The sequence below is a fragment of the Pomacea canaliculata genome, linkage group LG5, assembly GCF_003073045.1.
Source record: "Pomacea canaliculata isolate SZHN2017 linkage group LG5, ASM307304v1, whole genome shotgun sequence".
Taxonomy (NCBI): Eukaryota; Metazoa; Mollusca; class Gastropoda; order Architaenioglossa; family Ampullariidae; genus Pomacea; species Pomacea canaliculata.
Window position 1 is genome coordinate 23,576,818 of NC_037594.1, and position 14,757 is coordinate 23,591,574.

At 38.6% G+C, this 14,757-nt stretch overlaps 1 protein-coding gene and 1 long non-coding RNA gene across 4 annotated transcripts; both read right to left on the reverse strand.

The window, feature by feature from the left end:
• Positions 1 to 685: 685 nt before the first annotated feature.
• LOC112564307 lies at positions 686 to 2,307 on the reverse strand. The gene is made up of 3 exons (XR_003099195.1): positions 2,149 to 2,307; positions 1,534 to 1,804; positions 686 to 1,230 (listed from the first exon to the last, which is right to left on the reverse strand). It is a non-coding gene; the product is annotated as an uncharacterized LOC112564307 (long non-coding RNA).
• Positions 2,308 to 5,378: 3,071 nt separating this feature from the next.
• Positions 5,379 to 14,019, reverse strand: LOC112564731 (keratin, type II cytoskeletal I-like). Of its 3 annotated transcripts, none has more exons than XR_003099258.1 (5): positions 13,897 to 14,019; positions 11,933 to 12,019; positions 8,474 to 10,478; positions 6,489 to 6,586; positions 5,379 to 6,163 (listed from the first exon to the last, which is right to left on the reverse strand). XR_003099258.1 is itself a non-coding variant. In XM_025239754.1 (2 exons), exons 1-2 carry the CDS (start codon positions 11,994 to 11,996, stop codon positions 10,225 to 10,227), a joined length of 318 nt encoding a protein of 105 aa, XP_025095539.1. In that variant the 5' UTR covers positions 11,997 to 12,019; the 3' UTR covers positions 9,386 to 10,224. The 3 variants fall into 3 exon arrangements, 1 of the variants encoding a protein (XP_025095539.1); XR_003099259.1 differs by having other exon boundaries at positions 8,734 to 10,478; positions 13,897 to 14,013; XM_025239754.1 differs by lacking the exons at positions 5,379 to 6,163; positions 6,489 to 6,586; positions 13,897 to 14,019 and having other exon boundaries at positions 9,386 to 10,478.
• Between the last annotated feature and the right edge of the window lie 738 nt (positions 14,020 to 14,757).

The window sequence follows — 14,757 nt, forward strand, 5'->3', positions numbered from 1 at the left end:
TGAAAGAACTGATTGCCCTCACAGACTGTTGGTGCAGTGTGCAGTGAACTTTGACAAAATTATGATTTCAGATTTGGTTCCAGAATTGTGTATATAATAAACTGTACATACGATAATCTGAAGCGTGCTTTAATATTGATGCTGTAGAAGATGACATATACTCAACTGTATATAACCTAGAAATTTTAAGTATGCTTGTTGTCCTAAAATACTTTAAACTCTAAGCAGTTGTCGTCCATTATTATTTTTACTTTATTTTTGTTGTTGTTGTCTGATGAAAATAAAAATAACGCTTTTTTCGTGGCAAAAAAATTCATGAAGTTGTGATTATCTGAGGGTACTTGTCACGTTTAATGTTATATTTTGTGCACACCCTTGAATAAAATATTCATAATCATATATTTTCTTATTTACATTCTCTCCCTTGTTGTCTTGGCTGAGTCCGCACACCAAGTGTTCTCCACAAAAAATTACATATTTTTATCTATGCCCAATTTTTATATGTAGCCACAATTCTTCTTGTCTTATGCTCTCCCTCTCAAACTTACACAGAAGCACACACGCACACAGACGCACACTAAAGTCAAAACATGCGCACGCACGCACGCACGCACGCACGCACGCACGCACGAGCACTTACCTCCATCACACACACACATATACACAAGTTTTGTATACTCGAACCTGTTTGTTGTGAGAGACTTTATTGACGACATATTAAAAAGTAAGAAAACAGTGGCACATTGTACATGCTTATATGCCGCTCAGCTTTCAGCCCAACGCTCACAAATAAATGACAATTTGATGTAAAAACAATAAAAGAAAGGATTGATTGATGAATTATTTCGACTTTGTTACAGCGGGCGAAAAAAAATATATAACTGAACTTTACAAGCTGTAAAAAATCAACCATAAACAAAATGGAAGTATTAAATCGTGCATTTTGGACACTTTCAAAAATATCTCAAAGTATAAGAAGATGATAAGGAGCCAAAAACTAAGATTCACGCCGCAAGCCAGGACTCCGTGCCTCATGTCTCACTCAGCCCATGAAGCCCTTGTTGAGCATAGAGAACATGAGCATAGTAGAGGGAGACATCTCGCTGCCGCTGCCGCTGCCCATTAAAAGGAAGGGCCACGCACTGGGATTCTGCATCGCCATCATCATCATCAGCGGAGAGGACATTTCGCCCATCCCCCCCCGTTGCATAAGAAGTGGCAACATGAAGGCTGTGGGAAAGAAAACGAAACGAAGCTGACGTCAGGAAAAAAACAACAACCTACGATTATGGAGAAAAAGAAAGAAGACAGGGAGCAAGAAGAACAGGAAGAAGATCAGAGTAGGAATCAGCTCCAGCAGCAAACGGTAACATGTTAAAAAAAAAAAAAGTTACCAATATCTTCTGTACACGCTCCCACACATTCACAAAGACACAAATATTACAACACACATAATGCTCACACACGGTCTTGCAACACTGATGCAGAAGGACTTGCAATTAGTGTGCTAACCATAACAGCAGCTCTACTTACACATGCCAGAGCCTCCACTTGTAGGACTGGATGCTCCAAAGGTTCCCAGTGCCCCAGGGTCAGAGGGTGGCCCGGTTCCGAACAAAGGAAAGGGGCTGCCGGTCTGAGCCACCACGGACGTTACGACAGCAGAGACGACAGACACCAACAACAGCTTCCACATCCTGAGGTTTGCTTCAGTCTTTGATACCTGCAGGCAGTTCACTAGCTTACAAGACAATCGCGAGCACGTGATGAGCTCAGAAGCCTGCGGTGATGTTGATGTTGTTATCTATCAGCCAGAAAAAAATGAATACACTGAGTTGGACAGTGGTAAGTAATCACCACATCATGCAAACTTTTCCTCAAGCAAGTGCTACTCTACTGTATTTAATCTGACATTTGATGAAAAAAAAAAATAAACACAAAAAACCCAAAGAAACAAATAAAAAAATATTTAGAAAACATTCAAAGATAAAGAAAGACTAGAGAAAGAGAGAGAGAGAGAGGAAAAGAATAGCTCCTTTCATGAGATAATCTCATTTGCTCAATCTGGATTACAACCACAAAAGAGTGTTCAATAGTTAATATTAAATTCCAAAGCAATCACAATCAACTAAGTGATGGCATACATACCACTGTTAACGGACTCTGGGGTCGAGTTTCCTACTAAAAGCCGGTGTTTCTTGGAACACGCTAGGCTCACAAACACAAACATCAAATAATGAAGCAAGCTCTGTGGCGGGATCTTTTATACCTGTTCTATGTCACCTGTCAGGAAGTATTGTCAAAACATATTTTTATAGTCTGGCCATTGTATGTTGTGATGTTTTGAGCCACTCCTCCCTGAGGCGCATAGTGTATTGGGTCTGTGGTGTTTGACTGGTGTTTGCGCGCGCACACGTGGGCGTATGTGTGTGAGTGCGCACGTGCGTCACTGTGTGGGTGTGGTTTGAGTGACAGAAAAAACATGCCATAGATGACATCTATGTATGTTTGTATTTGCTCATGTGGGTAGGATGGATCTTTGCATAATTAATGTGTAATATCCGTGCAATTAAATTTCCGTGCAGTTAAATTTTCACATAATTATAAACTCTATAGTTTCTAGCATTTCAGGAATTTATAAAAAAAAACCTCAAACCATGAATAACACTATAAAGATTCCATTCAAGTTTCTTCCCCATTCTCTCTCTCTATATATAAAACAAGCACAAAAAGCAAAAATAACGAAAACAACTAATATCTTTGTCGTGAGAACGTAGCAACTTTGAAGATGAATGTATTCTCCAAACAAAATCGTGAGAAGAATGTAATTAGCAAATAACAATGCTAAAGACAAGAAAGCATGTCCTGAGACAATAATAAAACCACCCTGTTGGGTCTCTTGAAACACCTGACCAATCAGTTCACCAAAATTACTGAGGACGATGCTTCTGGTTACTTCTTCTGTAGAGACTTAAAGAAGAAACAACAGAGGTTGGACCGCAGATGCAACTACAGACTGTATTCGACTGTCTCAAACCCAAGCTACATATCATACAGTGTGTTATATTTTGGGACATGTACGTTAGTACTTTTTTTTTGGAAGAAGAAGTTGTTGTTCCTGCTGCTGATGATGATGATAATGATGATTAAATAAACAAGGTTTGTTAAAAAAATATTCATGACTAGAATATTTCTCGCTCTTTCTTTCGTCATCTGTTGATGGGGAAACATTTACTGGGAGACAAAAGGCAGATCCGTGATGAAAGCAACCCTTGTCAGACAGTCTTCGTGGTGAATGTTGACGAGACCATCCATCTTTTTCTGGTGCTCGTGCTGACCGACTTCGTGACACCTGACGTGTCATCAGCTTACGTAAACACTGCGATGTTGACGGGTGCAAAGGTCACGGAATGGTAAGTGGACTTTGTTTCCGGGACGTCTTCAGTCCTCTAACGAGGGTGAGAAAAGACGGTTAGCCCGAACACTACCAGCTGCTAGAGAAAAATTTGATATGGGGGCAAAATATCGTGAGCAAAAATATTTGACATTTTTACTATGTCTTCGTAAAACGTATCTTTTTATTTAATGGCACGCTTTCATTTACTGTTAAATTTTACTTGAAAATCAAACCAACTCCTTTTATTAACTACCTGTCAGATGAATATGATGTAATACAGTGTACTTGCTACAACTAAAATAATATTCATTAATTCTTTACAAGTAACCTTTTCTTAAATGTTAAATTCCTGTAAAGCAGTGCGTAATTCGTTTTACATTGCCTCCTCTATTAGGACTTGAACTGTTTCTAAATATTTTGTTAAATACTGAATAAATAATAGTTCTTTTCTACTTAATTTATCAGGACAAAATCCTTTTTCCAGTTTGGGAATTGATTTTATTAAGTATTGTTTTCTGAAGAATGTTACTACGTATCATAAACATAAATGTAAATCTATCTTTCTATCTTTCAGACTACAAATGTTGGTGACTGAATATTCAAAGAACATTGGTATTATTAGGAATACAGAATTGTATCTGCTTTTAAGCTTCTTTTATACAACAACTGTTCTAACCGTAAATAACTGCAGAGAAGTTTAATTTCATCATCATCATCCCCACTTGACTGGTGCTGATTGACAACCAGTTAAGGTGGCTCGCTACTACTAGCAATCAGGTGAGCCTGCCACTTGCGCGATGGGGAGCAGCTCTTGCAAGGAGTGATCAGTCCATTCCTTCACATTTGCCACTAAGTCTTGTCTCTCGATGTCCACTACCCTTCAAGGAACCCCGAAGGACGGTCTTATACAGACTGTTGTGGCAGGCCACATGGCCGAACCAGACCGTATGTCCCTTAACCGTTACGAGAAGTTTCTGGTGTACCACGAAAATGTCGCTGAAATTCCAAACGCTGGTCTTGTGTTTCATGAAAAAACACTGGCAGTGAAAGGAAGTAAATCTAACTGATTATTTAACTATGAATGTTTCTTTAAACAGTCGAAGTTATAATACACAAATTCCCTTTGAAAAAAAAGTTTGTCTCAGCGATTGGATGACCACAGTTATCTTTATGTACTTTTAAAAAGTGTTTGGATTTTACAAACGTCGGACATAGCGAAAAGATTAAGCTTTCCCTTTAGTCTTATCTGACTTCATGAATCTGAATCAGTAGCGAAGCAGTTTGCATGTTTGGTCACGAGTTTCTTTGTCTTGCTGCTGTCTGTTTTTGGGGACAGAGGAAGAACTGCTGGACCAATAGTTTTTGCTAAAATATGGGCACCTGCCTTCTATAACGGACTTCATTTGTGCAATAAATTTATTTTGTGGCATCTGAGAGGCAAGGGGATGTGGCCTACGACTCCCTAAACTGATAATGCAAACTTACTTGACTGTGAAGTCTGCTCTTGTTCACCAGATGGCATACATGACCGAGATATGAAAGTTTGTTGCCTGTAGGAGATTGTATTTGGTTAAACTACATAAAGAAATCAAAAACCTTGCATAAGGACGACAGAAGTTTTCCTTGTACCACTAAAAACGATAAGAGATCGATAGGCAAAGTGTTTTATCATAATCTTTAGCAAAGACATGAGAAGTGGATAGCCAAGTGGTTAGAGTTATTGAAACCGAAAAGAGCGCAGGTTCGATACCCGTGTAGCTAGCTAAATGCTGTTTGACTCCGCTGTAAGGAAGGGATACCTGACTCCATAGAGGGCTGTGGAAATAGAAAGTAGCGAGAACGAGATGGACTCCAACTTCCCACCAAAAAACAAACAAACAAACAAACAAGCAAACAAACAAAACAAATACAAGCTATATTCAGCATATATATTTTTTGCACGTGATAACAACACCACACATTTCGTTGAATGCAAATGTCCTCCAAGCAACACAACAACTTTATTTACCAAACATTAACACCTTGAACTTCATCGGATATCCAGAAACTGTCTGAAATCTCAAGGGATCATAAAACAGTCTACATTAATTTGAAAGAAATTCCTGCATCAACAGGGGAGGAGGGAGGATGGGGCGTGGTTATGAAGCGAGAGAAAGTCGTTTCCCTCGGGCAAAATAAAAAAGTATTATTTTCATAATAACAATACGTAGCCTAGACACCATGTAGAGTAGACTACTTCATGTTTTGACATGTTTTGACATTTTGACATACAGTATTAATGCGACATCTGCCGGGGTGTGGACACCGCTTTAACTTCGGAAACAACTCGCTTGTCCTAGGGTTCCCCATGCTGCTCCAGGACAAAGACTTCGCCTCGTTTCATAACTTCAGCCCCAGGAGATAAAGTCACCAGACTCAACATGTAGTTAAAAAAGTAAATTGTAGCCAAAGCGGGGCTGAACATGTAGCTAAAGGAGTTTCTGCTGTCTAGAGAGTTCCTGTGCCACTACCGCAAAGGGAGACAACTTCCGTGTCTTAGAAATTAGAAAGCTCTTCCGCCCTTCGCTGTTCCTCCTACGGCAGCTGTGCCTTTTAGCCCCCTAGTGCCGAGCATCATCGTCAGAAGTCTCGTGAGATTGTCGTTGCCAGAGCCAGCCGCGAGAGGTAGCATGTACTGCATCATCTGTGGGTTCCGCATTGCCATCATGTATAACATGGAGTTTTCTCCGTTAAGATTGTTGAAGAAGAGGGGAAGCAACTTCATGTCTGAAAAAAATATCAACAGAAAATTTTCGTGATGAGTGCGTGAGGTCACTTTTCAGTTTAAATCGGATGACTGGATCACCCATTGATGATTGATTCTATTAAGTACGTCGAGGGGTGTCAGTATGGCTTTTTTTCAGCAAAAGAACATATATATATATATTTTGGAGCCATATGGGCGGTAACTCTGGGTAAAAAAAATACGAAGTTGTCACTCCTGCTACCACAGGATAAGGATATAGCCAAACATTGATGATGATTATTATGATTATTATAATTATGAGTATTATTATGATAATTATTATGATTATAATAAAATTACACTCACTCGAGTTGGCTCGAGCTTGTCCGTCTGCCCGCGGTGTCAGGAGGAACAGCAAAACCAGAAAAGCTGTGTATTTCATGTTGGCTTGTAGTGCCTCCTACCTGGAGACAAGTTCATCGATCACTACATGCAAATATTGTCAACTGTTATGAATATAAACCTGGCGAGCAGGCTAACTGACAGAAAATGTGCTAAACTTTCACATTACAGTCAGTGTTCCAAGATTACTTTTGTTGATCATCAGAAACAGTTTCTCTCAATGAAGTACCTGACAAAGACTAGAACTTGTCAGCATACAAACAATTTCCAAGCAAAAATAATCTTTCGCAGTGACATGTAATAACAACTATGACATTTTTATAAATATAATTTGTTTTTGTTCAGTCCATTGTTGTGCAATGTTGTCTTTGAAACTGTTGTACAGCAAAGACGCAGTAAGTGATTTCTTGGAGTCGGTATCATTAGATGGTCGTAATAGTGATAACAATGAGATAACACTTTATAATTTTTTTTTGTAAAGAGGGCAAATTGAAAATCATACCATCTCACATGCTGTTGTTGTTTTATGTACATGCAAAGAATTCAGTGGAAAAAATAACTCTTGCTTAATTTGGCGACAGTGGTATTAACACATCAAATACACAGCAAAACACAAGAGGAACTTATCACATAATAGCCGGTAATTAATTAGTCTGCATCCCATGTCATTGAAACAGCAGCAAAATAAAATTAATAAAATTTTTTATTAGCTACAGTCTTAATTAGCGTGAATAAATCATGCTGAAACACAGTTATTTCCCTTTACCTGTGGTGTGCCTAAGGAAGACAGCAAGTGTCTATCGCATCACGAAGGCGACATGATATGCTAGCTAGACTTATATGTACTTCTGTATTTTTTAGAGATGTAACGGATTCGGTGTAGGAATTGTTAGCATAAAAATTGAATCTGTTCTTTCCGTTATGTAGATGTCGCGTGCATTTTTTTCTGACCATCTTTACAAAAGTGTTAATGTTACGAATCTTGATGCTCACCAAAGGTGGTTTTTATAGCCCAATCTCGAATGCCTTTAAGTGTATTTTCATAGTTTGATATGACACTACACTCTTTTAAATATTATTTGCATACAATTGTAATCTGATCTGGAATTCCCTGCATACATAAGTGTAGTGTATGTTTAGCAACCGGGTCTTAATTATTGACCAGCCAGACAGCATCTCTTATGGCGATCTCGGGGTTTGGTTTTTAGAGACTTCTACATTATAAGTAAAGACAAATCACAAACAAAAATGTAAAATAGTTATTCGTCTGTCAGAAGCAAAAGATTAACATATTAACTTAGACTTCTGATGTCCATGCATCTTCAAAGCGGACATGCATTTTGGTAAAGTTAAATGTCATTTTCCGTACTACACTTTAAACTTATTACACAAATCACAACGATTCAACAAGGCAGTAACTGTAAACTCCATTGGGTCCATCTTATTTGCTGACATTGTAAGATGTCATTTGAAAATACTCGTAAACAGAAATCCGATGGCAGATGATATAGATATGTCAAAATCCAACATCTATATAAGAAATGAAAAAAATCTGTGTTAACGTCAAGAATATTTGAATACAAGGATACCCTTTGAGACACATAATCCCTCAAGGAAATAAGTGTATACATGAAGTATGATAGTGATGACCCAGCACAGGCGTTTCTAGGTTTTTTTATTTTTATTTTTTTAACCAAAGAAACTTAATACGTTCTATCTGTGGAATGTTTTGTTGTTTTACAATAAGCATTTATAATATGATTATGATGATTACAAAACAACTGTACTGAAAATAATAACGAATACTTTTCTTTAACTATTTCTAACCGATTAAATGATTAAAACTTGTTTCAAAGCAAACATCCGTTTTCAGAAATTATCATCTGCATTTCTGCTGGCAAAGGACGATATAAAATGAAAAAAAAAAAATGACTTGAGAGCAAACTCACAGTTTTTCTGTACAGGCTCTCCCTACACACATCCGGCTGCTAACACTGATCTCTTATTTACCAGTTCCCAGGCTCTGCCGGTGTACACAATTTGAGAAGATTATAAAACTTCTGTAATCATTTGTGTTGTTTTCAATGTGTTTATTTTCCGTTTCAACGCTGCTATTTTTGAAAAGAACAATCTTAGAACTTATACTTTACCTAGGAATGTGATATTTGTTTCTATATACATATATATTCTGTATCTATGTGAACTTCACCTTTAGACAAGTCGACGAGGAGAATGTTCAGAGACACGGCTGAATGAGACCAAAATTAACCAACCCAGCAAGTTATACCAGCAGTGAACACCATAGATCAATCTATGAGACAGCTTGTCAAATATTTCATCTTAAATGTTTGTGTTAATGTGAAATCAGGATCCGGCTTTCCGCGAAGTCATGTTGAATATGAAAGTTGCAAGCTCATCCATCCACCTTATGTCTGTCACAGAAATTAATAACTTTTTTCTGCTAGACTCTTTAAAAGGAAGACTATCCACAGATGACTTTACCACGACTAGAAACCTTTCTGAACCCTGAACTGTCCACTCCTTTTTTCTTTCTTTTTTTTTTTTTTTTTTTTTTGTCTTTTTTTTTTTTTGGTTTTCTTTTGTTTTGTTATCTTGCGCCTTCTCAGAAAATACGTCGACTATACGCAGAAAAGTATTCAAGTATTAATAATAATGGCTGCTTGGAGGGTTGAGCATTATAATAAGTATTTAAGTTACCATGTAGGCGGGGATAGAAATGGCTGTCAGTTGATTTTGCTGTTCTTTAAAGTCGCGAGGATTATTTCAGGCAAAGGTCATATTAAAATTAGTTTCTTGGACATCGGAAGAAATAGCTTAAAAAGTAAGACAGAAGTCAACAGTTGAACTATCATGTTTAATAGGAGTTTTTGAGTTCATCCACTTGCATAGGAGTTTTTTGAGTCCTTAATGACTATAGCGGGGGTGTAGGTGGGGAGGGTGAAAAATCTCAACAGCATTATTTTTAATTCAAAAAGTCCGTCATGATTGAGTTTATTTTCAAAGAGTTCACCTCTGGTATTGAAGCGAAAGATGAAGACCACACTTTTATTATTTAGCAAACAAACAAACAACATAGATAAATAAATGAATAAAGTTCATTTTAAGAAAAGCAAGATATAAGCCTTCATAATAAAGGTGCGTCCTTCAAGGATCATAAAACAGGTTATAAAAGCGTATGAAAATGAGCACACAAAACAAAACACTAGCTTAGATTCTAAAACAAGCAAATACTTCCGGTTTTTGAAGAATTTAAAAATAAAATTAATTTGTACAAAATGTGTAAATAGAACTTTACATGGTAAATGGGCCATCCAATAAGATGAACAGGTCATTTTCCTTCCATGTTTCTGACAAAATCAGTCTGACTACTAAAGGAATGTGAAAGATTTTATTGAATTTGAATAGACGGGATACAGACATTGACTTAATGCTCAGATTCAAGAGGTCAACGAAGACGATGGAAGGAGAGTGTTGATGGAGGTCTATGTGGTCGTCAGATGATGTTTGCTTCGTGAAAGCAGGAGACGAGTTGTTTATACACCGTTCAACCAAACAAGCACTGCGGTGCACGGTTCTTCTTCTCTTCACCCAAGCAGCATTCCCAGCATTCCAAGCATTCCCAGCATTCAAGCTGGTTCGAGAGCATTGAGACGTACCGCACGAGCTCGACACGAGTTTGTTACATCATACCACCGCCTCCCATCGGACTCCCCATACCACCGCCCATGCCACCTCCCATGCCATTCATCATCATCATCATCATCATTCTCATCGACATGTCGCTGCCACCGCCCATGGCCAACATCGGTAACATCATGTTCATTCCACCACCACCACCCTGCGAGCCGCCTCCACCCATCATCATCATCATCATCAAGGGCATCAAGGCACTGTCGCTGCCACCACCCATCATCATGGGAAGCATCATGTTTGCTGAAAATAGAACAAGCAACAAGAATGAATGATGTTCCTTCTAACATTAAAAAAGATAATATTAATGTCTCCCAAATATTCATAATTTCTCTCTTCCTTAAAAGTCATTCTCATTTCAATATCCATTCACTAACAGCATGTATGATATATTTATCAAGGGGTGGGTTTCTATCCATTTAAGGGTTGACCAATGGTCGCTCATAGATTGGATGGTTAGTACATTTCCTACAAGCCAATGAACGTAGATAAAAGTAGATGATACACGTGGCTCGCGCTCATTTCTTTTGCACTCGGGAGGAACTGAGACCCCAGATGTGAGACGACCACGTGTCGCAAGCAGATTAGTGTGAGCAGCTGTCTACAATTAATATCAATATTTATGAAAAGATTGTGGTGTTAACAGTGAGATTGCCTGTTCCTCCTCCCCTTCCATCTCTTCCTTCCTTCTACTCTCTTCTGTCTATTCCCTGTATCATCCTCAGTTAGTCGTGGTGCAGTCCCAGGTAAATCCGAACAGGGCGGTCTGGTTGCATATTGTTATCCCTTTACCGAAATTATTCTTTCATGAGATTCCCGCTTCCCTTAATTTATCCCGTTCCACTAGAAATGGTCATGAATTACAATTATTATTTCATTGCTCTATTAATGTTTGGGTTGTTTTTTTGTGTCTGGTATTTACCAGCTGAATTTGTGCATTCTGCATTGTTAAAAAGCTGTTCAGTCTAATAAAATATCAGAAAGTTGTTTTCACCTATATAGATTCTGTTCTGAGTTTCTGCAGACACACCTTTATTATATTTTTTCTCATGTAGGATGTGATCAACACCTTTCCTCTTTTCTCTCGCTCTCACAAGTGTTTCATGCCAGACCACTTGCTTGCAGCAATAAAATTTCATTCTCTGAAGTCTGTGTTAGTATTAGATGAACTCAAGATGACAGGTACTTACATTTATCGGGTATTTGCACACCCTTATCTCGAAGGTATAATAAATAAGTCCCACTTATCACACTAGATACACTTATCGTGCCCGAAAACATGAGACTCATGGATGACTAAGTGGGATCATGCCAAAAAATTGTTGACTGAGAGCCAAAACTATGCATGAAAACCATGTTGGTGCCTTGATTAGCGAATATTGCTTTCAGAAACTTTCCAGTTAAGTGAGCAACAGATTCGGGTTAGTAGTATAGTAGTATAACAACTGGAAAGGGTGAGAAAAGATGAACTTGTACCATCTTCTTGTGAAGATGTACCACAAGCAGATGGTCAGGAGAAAGTTTAACTAATTGTGCTTAACTCAAGACCCATGCAGTATTTAAGAATAAGTGAAGAAATCGTTGGTGCATGCATGGTATTCTGTAATCTAAAACCCATGTTTTCATTTTATTATAAATTTATATTTTGCAAAACTAGGAAATCTTCAGTTTCCAGTTAATATTCATGTGGTACTCACGCATCTGGGCAAAGGACGCAGTAGCCAGTAAGGCCAACAGTAAGAAGATGTAACAAGCCTTCATTGTGGACGAGTGGCGGAAAGCCCCTGAAACAGAAACAAGTATATTATGTATGGAAACACCAAGTAAATAACACCAATAATCGTGGCACTTAATTGTGAATGCTGGAGACTACAATCAGAAAATCTAGAAATCTTTTCCCGTTTCAATTTTCATTGCAAGGCATCATGCTACCCGCATGGCTGTGACACACTAGCAAACATGTAACAGTCGCAATTCTAGTCGGCTGATTTAGTTCAGAAAAGTGGTAATCTACAGATGTTTCAGACACGGATGTCATATAAAATAATCTCCATTACAAACGAGCCTAATGTTGGAAACAGGACAATAGCCGAGGACTATCCAATGTCTCGTTTTGTCTAACGGAAACCGTACTTGCATGAAGTGAACCGTGACGGCCATGTCAGTTAAAGAGGTGGCTTTTTTTAATTTTTTTTTTTTATTTTTTTGCTATTCCCGGCATTAGGTCGTTGTCCTATATGAGGACCCTGGAGTCGGCTGTATGTAAGGTCATAAGTCAGGCGACACTAAGGCCACGTTTTTCGGCTTATTTTCTGAAATGTTTGTGTGGCATATGAGTCTTAAGTGAGACGTTGGTCTCAAGTGGCAGGTCAACTATTCAGACCACGTTTAGTAAAGTCGACTTGCACTGGAGACCGGAAATTTGAGACATATTTTTCAAGATCTGAAATCCAGCCTAGATCTCATCCCTGATTGGTTCACTTTCAATGACGTCATAATGACGCGGCAACGACGCATTCTGTTGCTTTTAATGGCGACTGAAAACCGTCACTTAACGTCTGCATGACCAGCCGTTTTAACAAATTAGTGATTTTTTTTTCCAAAAACCAAAACAGTTCCTTATCATAGTAGTAATCGACACCCTTATTACAGAGTCACTCTTTACTTGTGAGGATCATCAGGACAGTTTCAGTCACGTGGTAATATTCAGCCGTGGTTGGCTCAGCCATATATTCCAGGACTCACCGCCTATTTCTTTTCTTGTCAAACTCTGCATTCTGGAATTACACTGTGGAACTATGGAGACATCATCTTTCATTTTTGAAAAAGCAAATTTGCGATTTAGCAATGATTGTTGATGCAGGCTGGACACTTATTACTACACCTGTTGTGCTCTGGTTGGGGACACCAGGGTCACATCCCCTCCCAGCACCACCATCATCACCACTAGACTCATCCTTTCCCCCAACTCGACCATCACAGACCGCCAGTGTGGTACGGCAGCATGTTGCTTAAAATGCAGGTTAAGTTTAAATTTCAGCATGTTAATAAAACGTCTGCTTTCAGAGAAATTGAAAGAGCTTGGCCAGGTATTACTTTCAAACAAAATACACGTGAGATTATTTCTAAAATACAATTCTGCTACACTGGAAATCTTATCAGAGAGAGATAAAATTTCCAGAGGCGGACCTTCCAAGCCAGCTATCTGGCTGATTAAACTCTGTGTGAGCCACGGCTACTACTTGTCTCCTAACACAATCAACAGCCAAGCTCTATTTTGTAAGACATAAGCCATTTGTTATCTCACTAAAACACAGCTGGGGGTAGTTTACTAATCACAGTGGTTTTCCTTTAGGCCCTTCCTAACCGGGCGAAGAGTCGAAGCGTCCAACCTCTGAAGTTCCACAAAGTTCCATCGTCTTGGCAAAGGCATTAGTTATGTCTTGGACTCAGCATGTTGATCAAAGATTCTAGAATGCCCTTCACATCCCTATGCCACTGATTTTCTGTGCTTTTCTCACACATTTCCGATCCTGGTCAGACACTTGACTGCATTCTCCCGGTTAAGAAAGGCCTCAAGAAAACTACAACGCCGCAAAAAATTCTACACTCATTGTTTCCATTCCATGCCATAGACCACAAAATATAGTGGACACCTCACCTTGCGAAAATGTTCTTCAAGATGTAGATGGCGCTGCTGAGAGGTAGCCAATGAAACCTGCTCGGGAGCTTTTATAGGTAACTGTCCAAGCGCTGACGTCATCCTCTGGGAGACTACAGTTAATTCCAAAAGAAATATTCTCTCTTTTACCTGTCCTAAATCCGACGATCCTCATCCCTCATCTTGGTTCGCCGAGACTGTCTGACATTTATGCTGGGCCTTTCGTATTCCCGCCCTTACCTCGAAGACAAAGTGCACATTTCAAGAAAAGTTTTGTGATTGTTCTCAATTGTGTTCCTTTGTGTCTTAACAATGAGTTCTTTCATAAGAGACATGCAAGAGACCTTATTGCGAAAACAAAGAAAGGCTTTCAACCTCCATCGGCTAGGTTTTATTTTTTTTTTTTTTTATCTTGCACATGCTAGAGAGAGAGAGAGACAAGGAAACGAAGGAAACAGAAGGTGGAGATAGAGAAAGAGGGGTGGGGGACAGACAGGCGGAAACTGAGAAACAGATAGGAGAAAACTTGTGGAAAATTCTAGAATAGACATAAAAATATTGCACAGCATTTGCAAGCTTGTCTCCTGTTTTAATGCATAACAAAATATTTTTGCACTCGTTGACATCTGAACGTTCGTTTTAGGTCAACTTTTTGTGCTCTGTTTGGTCTTGGTTCGATGTATTTTGTGTTATGTTTTATTTTTATGTTTTATATTTGATTATGTTATGTTTTGCTTTTTGTCTCTTGTGTTTTGAGTCTTGTTTTGTTATAGTTTGTGCTTTGTTTTGTTTTGTTTCGTTATTTTTGTTTTTTTCCTTACTCTTTTGTTCTGCTTATGTGTTTTGTTATGTTCTGTGTTT